Below are 18,472 nucleotides of genomic sequence, written 5' to 3'. Positions count from 1 at the left end.
CCATTCGCTGGAGTTTCAGTTTCACGTGAACGAGATGCATTTTTCTGATAATTCAGCAAGATACCAGGTGCTGCTAGTATAATTTTACTTAATTGTTTCCTGCTTTTTTTCTCCCCTTTTTGTCCAGTTTCCTGTTTGGAACTACATTTGTTATGGCTTCAGAGCAATCTCAGCTTCAGAGATGTCTACAAAATCGCCGTTCTACCATCAACTGTCTGTTAAAGGGTGTAGAGGACAACAAAACATTTCCATATTCACAGGAGAAAACAGTCAAAGCATGGAGCTCTCTGGAGAATCTCGACAGTCCTGGCATCAAAGCAGAGTGCCCTAAAGCTGAGGAGAGACCTAAATGGCAGCAGTGCATCAGCGTTAATGTTGGAGGGAAAGTGTTTCATATCCCGAAACAGTGTGCCATTAAATATCCTAACACTCGGATAGGCTCCTTGGCTCTCTGCAGGGACAGAGCAAAACTCCTCACACTGTGCGACGACTACTCCGTATGCAAGAATGAGTTCTTCTTTGATCGTGACCCTGCCTTCTTCCACCACATCTGCCATTTCTACACAAGCGGAGTGCTGTGGGTCATACGGGAAATGTGCCCCATCAACTTTGAAGAGGAAATTGCTTACTGGGGTCTGAGCCTGAAGGACACCCAGCGCTGCTGCTGCATTGTGTTCGAGGAGAAGGTGGATGAGGTGAAGGATGACCTGAAGGTGGAGAGGGAGCTGATGGCTGAGATTGAGGTGAAGTACGACGATGAGTGCTTCAAGGACATGATCTTTGGGAATGTGAGAAAGACTCTGTGGAACATTGTAGAGAATCCGTACTCTTCAAGTCTGGCGAAGGCTTTCACTGTGCTCTCTAACTTTTTTGTGCTTTTCTCCATCATGGCAATGACTCTCAACACAGTGGAGGAACTTCAGGTATATAGAAGTAATGGCAAAACACACATGGAATGGGTGGAGATCATCACCATTGTGTTCTTTACCTTTGAATATTTAATTCGCCTTGTCACCACGCCTAACATCATAATGTTTTTAAAGAGTGGACTCAACTTTGTGGACATGGTGGCGGTCATGCCTTATTTCTTCCAGATCATCTTTGAAGCCTTTACTGACACTGAGGATGTGAACACACACGAAGACCTCAAGGCCATGGCTCGGGTCAGCAAGTTCAGCCATGTCCTCAAAGTGGTCAAGCTGCTGAGGGTCTTTCGGATTTTGAAGCTGGCTCGACACTCAACCGGCATGAAAGCGTTTGGGTTCACTCTGCGGCAGTGTTACCAGCAGGCTTCCTGCCTTTTACTCTTTATTGCCATGGGAATCTTCACTTTCTCTGCTCTCCTGCATTCAGCCGAGAGGGATACTGAGGGATCTCCCATCAGTAGTATCCCTTATGCCTGGTGGTGGGCTGCAGTGAGTATCAGTACCTGAATAACCCAGTGTCATGCCCCAGCTTTTAGTCTTTATGTTTTATTTAAAAAAATATATGGTTGGCCCATTTGAGACTTGTAGCTTCATGAGACTCCTTCACCTACTGTGAGTAGCATCGGCAGACATGTTATGATCACCAGCTGGAGTCAGAGAGGGGATGTTTACTCCTGCAGTACCAGCTCCCTGTCTGCTCGCTGCCTGCTCGGCAGGCTTGTGCCACATGTTTCTGACGTAGTTAAAGTTGTGGAACAGTCATGGATAAAGACTTACTTTAATTATTGATTACAAATAGGTATAACAGAACAGCAGTCCCCTGTGTGTGAACTTCGACACTCTTTGTACAAAGCCATCTGGCTTCCTTGTTTGCTCTTGTTATAATTACCACAGCTGCTACACTATGAGGTGTGATAAGCTGCTGAAACTCATGACCTGTGTGCTTGTTTTTCACTGAGCAGTCTCTCATAAAGGCTGTGTATCACGTTAAACTAAAGGTTTTACTAATTCTTCCAAATCAACATGATATACATTATACTAAAGAAAAATATTTGTGAAACCTGATTAATATGGGACTGTCCACTCTTCTCTCTTAGGTCAGCATCTCCACCGTGGGCTACGGGGATGTGGTTCCTGTAACTCTTCTGGGCCGCATTGTGGCCTTTGGCTGCATTTCCTTTGGTATCATCTTGAATGGCATGCCAATCTCCTTCCTGTTTAACAACTTCTCAGATTACTATGCCAAACTAAAAGCCCAGGAGTACAACACTACCTCAGTGGAGCGACGCTTTCAGTTTAGAAAGCGCCTCAGAAGCAGAATGGACATGTGTTTCCATCCCTCAGAGGAAGACAATAGTAGAGACAGCCGCTGCGAGTGCCCACACTGAGTTGCTTTTTAAATGATATGATCGTTTTTGGGAGTGTGTTGCTTGGTAAACTTGAGTTTCAGTCTTCATTCGTGACCTGTTGGTTCTGTTAGCTGTTTCTGTTTAAATAACAGCAAGGGAAACCACAATGAGGGAATAGGTGACACGGACAGGAAGAGGAAGTGGCGGTTTGCACAGATGCACATAGATTCACTGAGGTCTAGTCTTAAATAATCATTAGCAAAGCAGTGGAGAAAACATTCAGATAGCAGCATTTTTAACTGTTGCTTGGTTTACGAGTTAAAATGATACACGTTTCCTGTCATAAGTCATATCAGCTGTCAATAACTGATAGATTTATTACCTATCAAAAATAGTGGGACAGTATTAGAATTTACACTCCACTGCCCAACCACAAGTGAATGTACATTTTTGCTGTGATAGTTAAAGACCTAAGACCTGCAGTTTCACGCCTGATGACCATCACTGGTGGATGTTGCTCTTTGCACTCTGCAGCAAGTCATCTGTCAGTGTGCGAAGACATGTTACATTACAGTGCTATCACAGCAATACATATACCAACAGATGCGAGGACAATGACAACGATAACTGCTTTTTATTGTTGTCATGTACATGTGGATTTTTAAAGTTTTACCTTTAATGTTGAATTGTTTTTATAATTTAATGGGGTGTGCTTGCCTCACCTGTTGTTAATATTCCTTTTAAAAATATATTTTCTCATGTTTTTCCACATTAAGTAATTAAACATGAACATCTGGCATCCCATCCTGACATCTGATTGCTTGTTTGTCATGATAAGGTGGAAAAAACCTTGCTTAAGTTATCCTGTGTAAATTTTCTTAACCTTAAAACTGTATCCTGTAACCATAAGCCTATCACCTACCTATCTCCTGTCTGTTCACTTGTGTTTACTGAACAGACATAGAGGTGGTGCTGAAGCATCAGGTAATAATTCTCTGTATGTTTGTCACTATAGGCAAACCATTTTACATTACACTTATTTGATCCAGTGCCAATACAAAAAAAAATCCTTAGCCTTAATGAACTTAATTGCTTATTTTATTACTAAATATTCTAATTTTGTCATTTGTTCCTCATTGGACAGTTAAAGTTGATAAAAAAATTGAAAGTAATAAAAGACAAAGTACAAAAGCCCTGAAGTCAAACCTGTCTTCAGCTTTTGTTTTACTTTGTTACTTCCCCTGGATTAAATTACCTGGTTGAGTGATGGCATCTGATACAGTCGCTTCAGAAAGTTTTCAAATTGCTTGCCATTTTTGCTGATCAGCCTTAAAATTTTTTCATCAGACCAATGATCTTTTTTGCTAACGCTCTCAGTCCTTAAAAAGCCATTTCGCAAATTCCAGGTCAGGAGTTTCAGTTAATGTTGATGCCAAACATCAGAATGAGGAAAAATATAATTTCAGTGACTGTGGCATGATTGTTGGCACCTGATTGGCTGGTTTGACTGGAGCCAACTTGTCTTGTGTTAACAGTACAGTCTGTTGGTGGTGTGAATGTGTTGTACACCATGTCTCAAAGCAAAAGTTGTCTCAAACTGGTTTCCTGAGTCAGTGGCATCCTCAGTCACCACTTCTGAATCCAGTAGAACAACTCTGGGATGACAGGAGATTTGCAGCATAAATGTGCAACCGACAAATCAATAGAAATGATGTGATGCAATCATATCACCATTAACCACTATTAATATTTCCAGCATCTTGTGGAAAACAATGTTAGTATGGTGTGAAAGTGTACGACCATACATTTTATTTATCGGTTTGTCTGTGTGAATGTCGTGCCATTTCCTGAGTTCCTCTCCTTATCGTCTGAGGAACGATGGTTAGAGGAGAAAGAAGACCCAAAGTATTCTCTAAAACAGAACTTGTCAAATATGCTCTGTATAACCTTCTGTGGAATTTTAGCTTGGCCTAACAAAAGTTTCGAGATTTCTGGTATAAGATGAGTATGTAGTCATGGCAAAACTAATATCTCAAGTTGAATGTAAAATAAAGTTCCCAGGCATTTAGCTAGAACACACACACATTACACTTTACTTGTTTTTCATCCCATGTCTTCCTCTTCCTTGTCCAAACCTTGTGCCTAATGCAACGTGAATGGCAACAATGTGGTAAAATCACTTGAAGCAGTCAGTCAGACCAGCTAAATTTAAATCCTCCCATTTAAAGTGGACATTTGAACATCTACAGATCATATGATACAGTCAATAGCTTCAGGACAGCTACTCACTACCTTAAGTTCAGACTGTTGTTAACTTTAGTCAGCTTTATTGTTATTACACTGACTGCACAATAAAATGTGTTTGTAGCCACCCCATGCCACACATTTTAAAGGAACTATAAGTTTAGGAGGTTTTGAGCTTCCAGGACAGCTTTAGTGCTTTAGAGGGATATCATTCTTCCAAATGATATCCTCCTATTTAGTGCTTTGATGATGGTAGTGGAGAGCACTGTCTCACACATAGCTCCAAAATCTCACATAGGTGTTCAGTTGGGCTGAGATCAAATGACTGTGAAGGCCACACCATATGATTCACATCATTTTCACTCTCATCTAACAATCCGACGACCTCTCACGCCCTGTACAGAAGCATCTGTATTCAGGTTTTTCCCTTCAGTTTGTCACACTTCACATCATTATTTTGGGTTTGTAAAGCTATCTCTCAGTAACCCAAAACACATGATCATCACTAAATATACCTGAACAACAAATACATCTGGACAGCAGTGCAAAGTTGTGAGTCAGTTCATCTTTGTTTATTGTGTTTAACACATACTTGACAAATCTTTGCAGATTCCTGAAAAATAACAAAGGATGATATCTCACTAGCACATGAGCAATGACCTGAGTGACCTGCTCTGATGCTTTACCAGAGGCCCCTTCCAAGAAAAGCAAGAACCAAGCAGCACAGAGCCAAGTCAGGTTTCTTTGCATAGCCCTGATCACACACGCTACAGTGTCTCAATGGGTGATGCATCAGTTGTTCTAGACGCAGATAAAGCTCTCCTGCTTTCCCTGAGTGACCCAGCGGCACCTGGAGCACTTCCCCTCCATCTCAAACTGCTTTGCATCTGTTGTTTAATGCAATTGTGGTCAGTGACATTAAACACTGTCCTACACATTAAATCTGAGTGTTCCTGAGCGTTTTATATGTTTTATGTTATTAAGTAAGCATCAGAGTAAAATAAAGTCCAAATTCATAAAAAAATTAATGTTAGTATTTGTTAGTTAGTTAGTTCTGCTTCTACCCACTCTGCAAAGCTATTTTTGAACGAGCTTACGCATGTCTATGTGTATTTCATTTTATTCATTTATTTATTTATTTATTTTATTGTGCAGTGCAGAGGAGAGCAGAACATCAGAGCACAACAGATAGCTCACAAACTGTGGGTGTGCTATCTGTGGAGTGGTTTCTGTGAAAATGAAACCATTCTCTATGTAATATGGGTGTGATGTACAATCTGTTACATTTTGACCCCCAAAGTGGATTTGAACTTTTAAAAACTATAAAAAAGTATAAGACAAGTCCACTGCAACTGACTTAAACATGCTTACATCTCTGTCTCTTTAGATATAAAAAATAATCAATAGCAGGATGAATTAAAACTTACTCATATAGCCTACAGCGTAGGTATGCACAGACCAGAGTCAATGCAGAAGGATCCATTGTGTAATTATATTATGAGCTTGATGGTTTTTCTGGTTGCTTTAGTTTTCTGTCCTTTGAACTTTTCTCCAGCAAAAGACAAAAGATAGAGGCCCGCCTTAAAGGTGAGGTGGTCATTGCCAACTAATCAGGGAAGCAACTGGAAGCCACTGTTGATACACTTTTATTTTCTTTTTGTGGTTGTACTTAAACACAATTAATGTTCTGTATTTTCTCCATTTGTGTTGTGTGGTCAGATGGGTATGTTCCCTTATGTCTGTGCTGGGAATGAGTTGCACTGTAGCTCAGATTCTGTTTTGCTTTGTCTCTCACAAACTGTGGTGCAAACAACAAAGCACAAACAGATGCAGCAGTGGAATTTAACACTTACAGTCATCAAATAATGCCAATATTAGGTGAGTGTTAGTGATAGCGATATTTGCTGTATTTGGTACAGTTAGGGCTATAATTAGATCCTACTAATATAAATAACACTGCCACAGTGTGAGGATAATGTACAGTAAGCAAAGGCATTTTAATGTCGTATCTGGTTATACTGTGGAGCTCATTTATAATATTTATGTTCTTTTTATTTAATAACTTACTTACTTACTTACTTATTTATTAATGATTCTACATAGTGTTTTTTTTTTTTTTTTTTGGTTTGCTTTTTGTTTTTTTCTGTTTCACTTTTTGGAAAACGCTCATGCAGGAGAAGCACCGCCCAGCAGGCTGCACGCATCAGACCACCGCTCAGAGTTATGCAGTCACACACTGGAATTGTTACTAACGTTTGCGGCTACAGGGATACAGGAGAGGATCCGTCTCCTTTTGACGGTAAGTACACATAGTAAGCTATACACACCAACTTAATATAATGTTGTTTATGCTGTTTATCCAATAGCAAGCCAGTTCTGGGCATGCAAAGTTATGGGCAACGGAACGGAATAGAGTTTTCCTTTTAAAGTAGTAAGTCTGAATATTTCAGATAAGCAGTAGATTTAAGTAATTCAAGTAAAAGCAGAAACACAACAATGAGCGAAAAAAAATGCTGCGTAAAACACTCCGTTCGAAATATTACTTTACAGAAAAAATGGCATTAAAAAACATGAGTATCTTTACGCAGCAGAACCAAACCCCCATCAGTGTCAATGCCTCATACATTTATAAACTGATCATATGTTTTAGACTCCAACTAACAAAACTGATTCATTTCCCGATTATTTTCTGATTTAAGTGATTTATTTTATTTATTATTTTTTATCTATAAGCCACGAGCAAAAACTGGCAGCTATAATTTCCGACAGCCTAAGCTGATGCATAAAACTCAAAGGTGTTCAGTTATCTATCGTTTATGACAAAGAAAAGCATCACGTCCTCACATCTGAGGAACTCTACGAACCACATGTAATCTTGCTGGGTAATAGGGTATTAAAAGCGCCTTAATATATTGGCAGTGCCTGACCATTAAAGGGTTTGTGAGGTAGGGAGCAAGATTCTAAATTTTATTCTGGCTTTTACAGGAAGCCAGTGTAAAGAATCTAATACAGGAAAAATGATGAGCTCTTTTCCTAGTTCCTGCCAATACTCGCGCTACAGCATTTTGGATCTGTACAAGTTTTTCTGCATCTTTCTGAGACAGGTCGTGCCTGATTTTTGCTATGCTATGTAGGTGGAACAACGTTGCAGTTTGTGTGTTGGTGTTAAAGAACATGTCCTGATCAAAGGCCATCTACAGTATCTATATCATCAGATGTTTTTTCTGAGGGGCTTGGGGCCAATTACAATCGCTTCAGTTTTGTCTGAGATTAATAGCAGAAAGTTACTGGACATCCAGGTCTTTAGGTGCTTTATATCCTTAAGGCACATTTGACCAATATAAGAGCAGCAAATAACAGGTTGTTGATTTACAGAATATTCAGTTTTTTATTGCAAAAACTGAAATATAACAGAATTAATGATTCAACTCTGTGTTTATTGTTCGGCTGTGAAATGTTTTGCAAACAGTCAGCATGTGAAACTGCATGGAAACTTTACCATAACTGCTGATGTATCAATGTGATATGATGACATTATGAAAAAACACAATGAATGTGCAATAGGAAAGAGGGAAGAAACATTTCAAACAAGCAAATCCTCACCAACATGACAAACATTCATTTGTGAATGTGAAGACTTCTGACAGGCTTAACAAAAGCCCAACAGCATAGTTTTGTGTTTCACCTTCGTGTCATTACGTAAAACAGCAATGAAGGTTTAGCTGATTGTTAAACTGGTTGTGGTAGACTTCAGTTTTGTGTTCTTGTATATGATGTCCTTAAACTTAAAAGAGTGAGTGTGTGAGTAACATACTACCCCATACACTACTTACACAAGTGGGGATTCTGCTGACAGATAAGATAAGATTACACTTTACTGATCCCACAGTGAGAACATTTACTACCACAACCACAACTGTTAAACTGGTTGTGGTAGACTTCAGTTTTATGTTCTTGTATATGATGTCCTTAAACTGAGTGAGAAAAACAAGAAGTGTGCATGCAATTCAGATACAAGGAAATGTGCAAAAAATAGCATATTTACAATCTGGAAAAAAGTTAAGTTACAAAACCAGTATACAAAATACAGAAACAGTAAAAACTGGTGATGAGTAGGATACTGTGGAAAAGAGAAAAAAAATACACAGTCCTGCCGTGGACAGATGAAAAAGTTAGGCCAGACCAGAGTACAACTAAACAGTTGAGTTGTACAGTCTGACAGCAGAGGGAATGAAGGACCTGCGGTAGCGCAGTCTGGTGCATGGGGCGAGAGGTGTTGTCCATAATGGATGTCAGTCTGTGCTGCCCGCTCCCCAGCAAATAATTGACAGCAGAGGCTACCACAGAGTCATTGAATGTCTTTAGAAGAGGCAGAGCCACCTCGTGTCTGCTCTGAAGCTCAGCCCGGTTCTTCCTGTTTGGCGTTCAGAGCAGTCATGTCACAGTGCATGTGAGCCTCAGAGAGGGTTTATACTGGCACTAACACAAGCTTTACTTCACCTTCTCTGTGCCTCATATGTTGTGACTAAAGCCATATACTCAAAATGTTGTCTCATCAGCCCAGAATAACACCTTTCAGTTCTCAAACATTGACCTCTAGTGTTGTGGCACAGGAAGGTCTCTAAATATTACTCTGTCTTCTTCTTTGAGTCTATGTAATTGTAGGAGAGGACTATGCTGAAAAATAAATGTGCAAGGTTTTCGAAAATTAACATCTACCTTAGAACACAAACTTATCAATGACCTCTCTTACCTGCTGAGCACCAAACGGCACATGGCCAAAGTTACTGACTAGCTGGTGAACATAACAATGATAAGAAAACTGTGTTTTGTTTTACAGAGTTTCAAGGATGCGAAAAATCAGGAAAAGAGATTTGTTGATTGCTGGAGCTCTTGGTCTGTTGGTCCTCCATCTCTGTAAGGATTTTACTAACCTAAAGAACATCAGCCTCCACATAGATATGAGAGATGAAGGCAGTCAGGTAACGCAAGCCACCACAAAGAAATCCTATGTATACTCCTGGCCAAGATGTCAACAAAATATGTCTGTTGACAATGTCACAGGCTTCAGTCCTCTTCCTGGTGGTATAAAAGACTTTCTCTACTATCGACACTGCCGCCATTTCCCCATGCTACTGGACCTTCCTGACAAATGTGGAGGAGCTGATAAATCTTCAGAAGTCTTCCTTCTACTGGTCATTAAAAGTTCCCCTGAGAACTATGAACGGCGAGAGGTGCTGCGCAAAACCTGGGCTAAGGAGAGGTTACACAATGGTGTGTGGATCCGGAGGATCTTCATCTCGGCAACAATGCATTCTGGTTTTGAAAAAGAACGACTAAACAAACTGCTTGAAGAAGAGCAACGCGAGAACAGTGACATCCTCCAGTGGGACTTTGATGATACATTCTACAACCTCACCTTGAAGCAGATTGTTTTCCTAGAATGGATGGAAAGAAACTGTCCGAAAGCTCGCTTCTTGCTAAATGGTGATGATGATGTATTCGCCAACACAGACAACATGGTCGAGTATCTCCAATCGCTCAAGGACAATGATGGAAGCAAACACCTCTTTACCGGTCATTTGATCCAGAATGTGGGGCCCATTAGATCATCAGGGAGCAAGTATTATATCCCAGTACAGGTGCAGGAGTCAGATTCATATCCTCCTTACTGTGGTGGTGGGGGCTTCCTCCTGTCTGGCTATACAGCTTTGGTCATATACAATATGTCCCAGTCCATTACCATTCTTCCCATTGACGATGTCTACATGGGGATGTGTCTGGCCAAAGCAGGACTCGGTCCTGTTTCCCATATTGGTGTGAAGACGGCAGGATTATACGTTCCCTCCAGAACACTAGATGAATATGATCCTTGCTATTATAAAGACATTTTGTTGGTACACAGATTCCTTCCAGCTCGCATGTATCTTATGTGGCGCCGAATACATGACCCCAATCTGAAATGTGGCCATTCAAAGGGAAAACTTTAGCAGCATCTAATTGTAACTTATTGATTGTGACAGTGCTTGTTGACACTTTGTTTCCCTTCTGCTTTTAGGGAGTGAGTGTCAGCATGACTTACTTTATTTGCATCATGGGAAAAGATTTGAACTGTTTTTCTACTGTGACTAGGGCTGGGTGGCGGTCCATGATTCTGACTGACCAACATGAAGTCATGCTTCCTTATTGACTTGACTTGACTTGACTTATTGTTTGGTCAAATATTTTAAATCATGCTTATGTTAATTTTTAGATTATTTATGAAAAGTCATAGTTTGAATGATACCTTGCTTCAGGTGTAACTACTGCAGGGTTATAAGATATAATGTAGTTCCCAAAGTCTTACAAAAGATATTTAAAATTCCTCAGCGTTTTCCTTCATATGTATTCTTATTTGTACAGCTTTCTTTTTTTCAGCAGAGCCTGTATATTTTTGGTAGAATAATACATACAGAAAGAGATTCATGCTTTTGTGCCTCACATTAATGCTTCTCAGCCAGAACCATTGTTAGATGTTTCGCTGTGTTGACAGTGTCTTATAATTGGACTCATATATAGGTTGAGTATATGCCAAGTTCATTTCCCTTTTTAAAAAAAAAAAAAAAAAAAGTCTATTAAATATATACAGGAATGTATAAATCTATTTTATTTTCATATTGTTAAGAGGGGTGTAACTATTGTGCTATTTTATGATTAAAGAGATTTGAGATTAAATTGTGCACTGTACAGAACAAACAAAAAAAAAAAAAAAAAAGATTGGTGTCTGTATAGTGTCCATGGACCTTTTCCGGGAAACACTTGATGGGAAACGTATTGGAAGTGTATTGAAATTGTTCTCCGAGCATGCAGTTTAGCTATTTAGTTTTTCAAAAGGTCGACAAACAGAGTAGATCTGCAGCACCGCACATAAACCAGAAATGCCTGTAATTCCGTTCAATTCATTGGGTGATGTCTACCTACGTACAAGTACATGTTTATGTTTATATACATAAAGTATATATGCATTTATAGTTTTCCAGAGGGCAATAACCCTGTGAACAGAAGTGTACATTCCAACACTATTAGGTTAGTTTTTGAAAGGGACCTAAAATGAATGAGCAGCACAGATTAAGAGCTCAGGGGTCCTTTGTCTTAACAGTACTAACATGTTTGAAATTCCCACAGTTTGACAGCAGCTGTTCAATAATCAACCAGAGAGCATGAAAAAACTCCCCTCAGGTTGCTGTGCCAAAGCATCCACCATTTTTTGTTATCAAAACCCAGTGCTCTGACCAGACCATTAGATGCATGTAGTTAATTGTGTATTTAAAAGGATGTCCTCAACTCATCAGTAAGTATCTCCTTCTCATGTTGCTCTCAGTCATTCTATTTTATTCCCTCGTATCTGCATTTACATCTAAAGATGACGTAAATCCTCTCTTTTACTTTTGAGTTGCTGACAAAATCAGAGACATGAGCCAGAAACCAGGCTAGATTAAAGTGTGAAGTGCGTATAACATAATGGGTGAAATCAGAGTTAAAGATAAACACCCACTGACTTCCAAATGCAATTGTTATCAAGTTATTGCCAAACAGTGCGTAATCTAAACAAGTGTGCAGTTACAAGAAGAGTGTAGCCAAATCATCCCTGTTATTTTTGTGGATATTTGTAAGATAAGGAATTTGATAAACTATCTTGTATTCTGAGATGTTTACCTTCTTGAAATAACCTACAGTGATGTTTGACCATGTTACATTCAGGCATCAGGACATGTCCCCCATGCAGGAATTAACATATTTCCTCAATGGATGTTGGAAGTCGCAACCGTGGGGCAATATTTTTTATAAGTATTTGTTCCTGTGACAATGAATATTGGCTAATGGTTCAAATGTCTATTGTTGTTTCCGCCTTCTTAAAACAGATATGCTGGCAGGTTGGAAACAGTAAATATTCAATGGAAAGTGAAAGGTATCTGACAGTGTAAATCAGCCGTATGTATCAGCCGACAGGCTGTGTCCACTTAGCTGGAATGGACACATGAAATGTCTAAAACCTAAACATTATTAGCCTTTTTGTCAGTTTGATTAATGTGAGACTTTCTGTTTTCAGGAAATACAGGATCACACGAGGAAATGGAGCTGTCTAATTTAGCCCCCCCTTTTAAAATGAACATTTACATACAGCTTCCCCTAGGCGATATTATCAGGAAGCATGGAATAAATTTCCATTGCTATGCGGATACCCAGCTATATTTATCTATTATCAGTTAACCATACTGGATGACCTGTAACTTTCTTCTTCTCAATTCAGACAAAACTGAGGTTATTTTGTTTGGTCCCAAACACCTCAGAAACAGTTTATCTAATCATATAGTTACTCTGGATGGCATTAATTTAGCCTCCAGTACGACTGTGAGGAACCTTGGAGTTATTTTTGATCAGGATTTGTCCTTTAACTCGCATATAAAACAAGTTTCTAGGACCGCCTTCTTTCACCTGCACAATATCAGTAAGATTAGGAACTTTCTGTCGCAGAGTGATGCTGAAAAATTAGTCCATGCTTTTGTTACTTCTAGGCTGGACTACTGTAATTCCCTATTATCAGGATGTCCAGTTAACTCTCTAAAAAGCCTCCAGCTGATCCAAAATGCTGCAGCGAGAGTACTGACTGGAATTAGCAAGAGAGATCACATTACTCCTGTACTAACTTTTCTTCATTGGCTTCCTGTAAAATTCAGAATTGATTTTAAAATCCTTCTCCTTACATATAAGGCCCTCAATGGCCAGGCTCCTTCATATCTCAAAGAGCTGATCGTACCATATTATCCCAACAGATTGCTTCGTTCCCAGAATGCAGGTTTGCTTATGGTTCCCAAAATCTCTAAAAGTAGAGTGGGAGGCCGAGCCTTTAGCTATCAGGCCCCTCTCCTATGGAACCAACTGCCAGTTTGGGTTCGGGAAGCAGACACCCTCTCTAATTTTAAAATTAAGCTTAAAACCTTTGTGTTTGACAAAGCTTATAGTTAGTTGTAGTTACAGTCCTAGTTATTATGACTAAACTTATAGTTAGTCACAATTATCTCTATAGACACTGTTACAGTTAAGGATATAGCCCTTAGTAGGGCTGGCTCAGGCAACTGAACCATCCCTTAGTTATGCTGCTATAGGCCTAGGCTTCTGGGGGACTTTCACATTTATTAGCCTTTATTACATGTCATTAACTCTCTGTCCTCTCTCTTCCGTAGTCCTGTGCTTGTTTCTCTCTGGTCTCTCTCTGTACCTTTCTGCAGGTGTCTCTGGCTCCGGAGCTGCATGTTCTCTGTCTGTGGTCCTGGCTCCACCCACCTGCTGCTGTTTATTGTTTACAATGATCCATTTCTAACGCGTTTAATCTTCCACTCTGCTACAGATAAATTTTGGATTAATATTCTATGCAGACTGTAATGTAAATAATTACCAGTCCTGACAGCTTTTTGCTTCTGTGCTCTGTCTCCTATCATAACTGTAATCTGCTGAGCACACAGTATCCACTAACTGTTCACTAACTGTAATCTAAATGCTGGCCCTCTAACATTGTCCATTTCCAGCCCTGTTTGTATATGCTGCATGTCCTTCTCCTCCTCTCCTCCATTCCTAGCTGTCCTATCTTCCTCCTTTTCCTCCTTTCACCCAGCCCGGCCATCGGCAGGAGGGTCCCCCATCTGAGCCAGGTTTTGCTCAAGGTTTCTTCCTGTTGAAAGGGAGTTTTTTCGTGCCACTGTCGCCTTAAGTGCTTGCTCTGGGGTCAGGCTCTGGGTCTCTGTAAAGCGCTTTGAGACAATTTTGATTGTGGAAGGCGCTATATAAATAAAATTGAATTGAATTGAATTTTGGAGGTGGCAATGTGAAACTTGTTATTACTTGTTGCCTGGTAGTGTTTCCTTGTGGTCTGGTATATGTGATAATCTCTGTAATTTATTTTTCCAGAGATTCTGTCAGTCATTATTTTCATTGTCTAGTCTGTGACTCAGCCTTAAAGTTTATGCCTTGAGGACTAAAAATCTGTGCAAGTTAATGGAAACTTTCTTTATGTGTAGTTTCTTCAGACTTGGTAGGTTTACTCATTTTGCTTTCTTTTACCATCTTTTTGTCAAAGACAGATGACATCTCAGATTCAATATGTCAGTGAATGAGATAAAGGGCCAGAAACCAAACCATGAAGTAGTTCCACATTCTTACATGTCCTCCAGACATGTAAGAATAAATGAAGCAAAACAGGAAAAGCAGAATAAACAAGAACAACTCTTGGTTTCCTTTCAGCACTGTAACCAGGCTAACAAAGAGTCATAGCTGTCGATGCATTCTTTTAACTCACACTAGTGATGACTTTCTGAGTTTCTTTACTTTAAGATGGAATTCATCGCATCCTTCCTACAACTGTTAATGATGTAGTGATGTGTCAAGAACAGCAGCTTTAGAAATGTCTGCAGGTCCTGATTTGTCTTCAGACTGCTTCTCTCTCATAGACCTTGCTGAGTTGACTTTAATAGTTACCAAATCTAAACCTTCAACATGTCTTTTGGACACTATCCAAACCAGACTTCTCAAAGATGTTTTGCCCTTGATTGGCACTTCCATATTAGATCAGATAAATCTCTCTTTAGTAATAGGATATGTTCTACTTAAAAAGCCTTCTTTTGACCCTGGCATTTTAGCAAACTATAGACCTATATCCAACCTCCCTTTTACTTCTAAAATTCTTGAAAAGGCTGTTGCAACTTATGTTACTTCTGCATAAACGGTTTGTTTGAAGTTTTTCTGTCAGGATTTAGAGTACATCATAGCACAGAAACAGCACTGGTTAAAGTTACCTACAACCTTCTCATAGCCTCAGGCAATGGACATGTCTCTATACTTGTCCTACCAGATCTCAGTGCTGCATTTGACACTATTGTATTCTATTGCAAAGATTGGAACTTGTCACTGGGATTAGGCAGGTTTTCACTCAAATAGTTAAGATATGAGGTGTCAGATTCATTCATTTTCCTCAACCAAGCCCCCAAGTCCCTTTGAGAATGTGACATTGAAGCAACTGATGATGTAGTTTTGTGCCAAATGGTACTTAAACAGAACCAAAACAACAAACAAATGAAAACTTTTAGAACATTCAGTAGGCCTACATCTCATATATTATTGTTCGACATCCTGATCAACAAACTACTGGACTTACATCTCCCTCCTGTGAAACTTGGCTGTCATCCCTCCTCCTCTCTCACACTCAGCACTTGCTCACCTCATTGTTGTGTGCTGAGTCCACTCCTGTATGCCCTCTACACCTATGAGCCTTCCTGTGGACTACAAACAGCAAAGGGCGTTAATGACTTATAACGTTGATGTATTAACCACTAATAAATACAACTTACAAACCCTTGATTAGTGATCAGGAAGTGGCACCGAGAAAATTTTCTTGGAATAAAATAACTTCTCTTCAAGGCACAAAGAAGAAGTAAGACAAGGTTCATGATTAAAAACCCAATTAACCAGATATGACCTTGAATAAAAATACTCTCCACCACAGTATTCACAAGAACATAACCACAAGACAGAGTCAACAGCCATTACAATGACAATGCTAACATGCTGACGCTAAGCAGGTATAACTGGCTTAGCTGTTAGTTCATTCACTTGCTCATTCCTTGCCTGTCTTTTTACTATTAACTAACTTTACTGTAATTTCCCCTGACACTTCCTCCTGCAGCAGTAACTCTGGCCTTCCTGCCTTTCAGACATCTGACTTTTTTTTGTTGTGTATTTGCCTTTTTGCCTGGATCACAGCCTTATCAGCCTTGCCTGCACCCTATTCGCCTTTGTGTGTAACCAATTTCATGGCAAATTCCAATAGTTGTTGAGGCATTTCTCTCAAAACTACAAAACATCATGGTGGCACTAGAGAAAAAGCCAAGACATCACCAAAGTTATTAGGATACATTGTCACACTGGGCACCATGGATAGCTGTAGAAAATTGCATGGAAGTACATTTAGCTGCCTCCATTAGTCAGACACAGTCATGACTTACTAGGACACTTGTAGGACAGAGCTGTCGTTAATATTATAAACTGTGGCTTTCATACTATGACAACTTAATATGTGTGCTGTAAATATGTGTACGTATTACAAATGTTACAAAAATGTACAGTGTGTATAAATGATAATAAAGCAAAAGTGTTAGTTCCAGAGCATTAATGCCTCATGTACAGTGCAGGATAAGTCACTTTTACCAGCATCTTGTTTGTTCAGATGTTGAACAAAAGGAGTGCTTATCTTAGATATGCTTTGGTACATCAGTGAACCCATTCTGAAAATAGCATTGTTTGATTGTTTGTCATCCTGTAACCATAACATATCAGCTGAAGATTCTGCATTCTGTAGATCTGTAGAAAAATACCAGTATTGATTTCTTTCTTCATTTCCCTTCATCTATGTCTCTATCAGCATTGGCACAACTACTTCTCTTTGTGTGTGCTGCTGTCATTTTGGTATTTTATCAAATTCCATCATGCTCTTCAAGGAATCATGCTTTCCTTTCAAGCTAATGCATTTTTCTGCACTTTCTGACTTCCCCAAACTCTCTCAGGCACCAGCCCCTCATTCATTTTAAACACTAAGTTAAATTCAGTTTGTACAGCTGAGCCCTATAGTTTTTGGCAAATTTGGCTGATTGATGTATTTTGAATATTTCAACAGTCAACTATCACTAGATTATCACTTGAAAAGTCCCACTCCTCCCTCTCTATTGATATCAAGACAAAGAAACTAACATGGAAATCAAAGGCAGAGACATTTTAGGCCTGAAGTGAATGGCTTTCCTTTTTCACACACTGATCTGAATTAATTCAAAAGCCAATAAAATAAATAATCCACAATTGGAAGAAAGTGGCAACACAAGCTGAATGGTGCAAATGGGATCTGTGAGGGGAAAAAAAGAAGAAGAAAAGGCAAATAAAACACTGGCCACACCTGAATATTTTCTGCAACACTTTATTGTTCCGATTTAGCATTAACAAGATAAGCACGTTGGTATTTGCAAATATAAGTGACAAAGATAACCCACTCACAAGTGTAGTCTGGTATTTGAACAGGTAATGAATGACAATAATTTTCAACAAATGCTTTACATCAATAAACTTAAAATATTCTTATCTCTCTTACGACCACATTATGATTTGTTATACAGTTTTATATAATGAAGGTGTTACTTATCAGCAAATGCGATGGGCTGCAGAGAGTCTTGCTGGTTTTTATCCTAATCAGAGACGACAGAGGGTGATTCGACCTGGCACATTTTCAATGACTGACAAAGAACTAATCAGTGAAGTGAAGTTGGCTCTGTCCTGTTAAAACAAATGACAACAGTTTCTTTGTATTAACAAGCATAAGTACACATCCCTAACTCACAGTGTTTGAGATTAAATGAGGTGTTCAACACTTGAGAAGATAGATGTCAGATAGAGTAAAGCAAAATGTGAAGAAAAATGTGAGCTGGTCAGTTTTTTATCTGTTGTAATTAAATTAATTTCCTGTAGTTGTTTTGTTCTTATCATGTTTTTATGTATTCAGTTATACTTTTATCTCATGAGCAGGGGTTGAAACAGATCACAAGTCAAAAGGGATGCAAGATTTTCAAACTGACCGTCACTGAATTTTTCACAGTTGAAATAGCTGTCATGTTATAAACCAGACTAGCTGCCCCTGTGTGTCTAATTTGTCTGAGTTTTGTGCTCATTAGATTCTATTACCTGTGACCTTCCACTGAAATATCCTGCTTCTGCTGTGGTTCTGTGAACATCTGTAAATCAGACGTTTTTTCTCCTCAGGGGAACAAAACAAAATTAAAAACTAGTCTTAGGAACTTTAGGAAGTTAAATGAGATGAGACTGATGAAGCTCTAAAACAGTTTCAGTTGTTTTTGTTTGAAAGGCTGTGGTATTATACAG

At 39.2% G+C, this 18,472-nt stretch overlaps 2 protein-coding genes across 2 annotated transcripts; both read left to right on the top strand.

Annotated features, from left to right (window-relative positions):
- Positions 1–30: 30 nt before the first annotated feature.
- LOC121183436 (potassium voltage-gated channel subfamily V member 2-like) lies at positions 31–3,072 on the top strand. The gene is made up of 2 exons (XM_041040504.1): positions 31–1,415; positions 2,024–3,072. Exons 1-2 carry the CDS (start codon positions 153–155, stop codon positions 2,312–2,314), a joined length of 1,554 nt encoding a protein of 517 aa, XP_040896438.1. The 5' UTR covers positions 31–152; the 3' UTR covers positions 2,315–3,072.
- A 3,616-nt stretch (positions 3,073–6,688) lies between these two features.
- Positions 6,689–11,328, top strand: LOC121182815 (N-acetyllactosaminide beta-1,3-N-acetylglucosaminyltransferase 3-like). Its single transcript, XM_041039415.1, has 2 exons — positions 6,689–6,818; positions 9,360–11,328. The coding sequence occupies exon 2, from the start codon at positions 9,370–9,372 to the stop codon at positions 10,507–10,509; it is 1,140 nt and encodes a 379-aa protein (XP_040895349.1). The 5' UTR covers positions 6,689–6,818; positions 9,360–9,369; the 3' UTR covers positions 10,510–11,328.
- The last annotated feature ends 7,144 nt before the right edge of the window (positions 11,329–18,472 follow it).

The sequence above is a fragment of the Toxotes jaculatrix genome, chromosome 6 (genome assembly GCF_017976425.1).
Source record: "Toxotes jaculatrix isolate fToxJac2 chromosome 6, fToxJac2.pri, whole genome shotgun sequence".
Classification (NCBI taxonomy): Eukaryota; Metazoa; Chordata; class Actinopteri; family Toxotidae; genus Toxotes; species Toxotes jaculatrix.
Note: the sequence above shows the minus strand (reverse complement) of the source record. Positions and strands in the feature narration are given on the sequence as shown.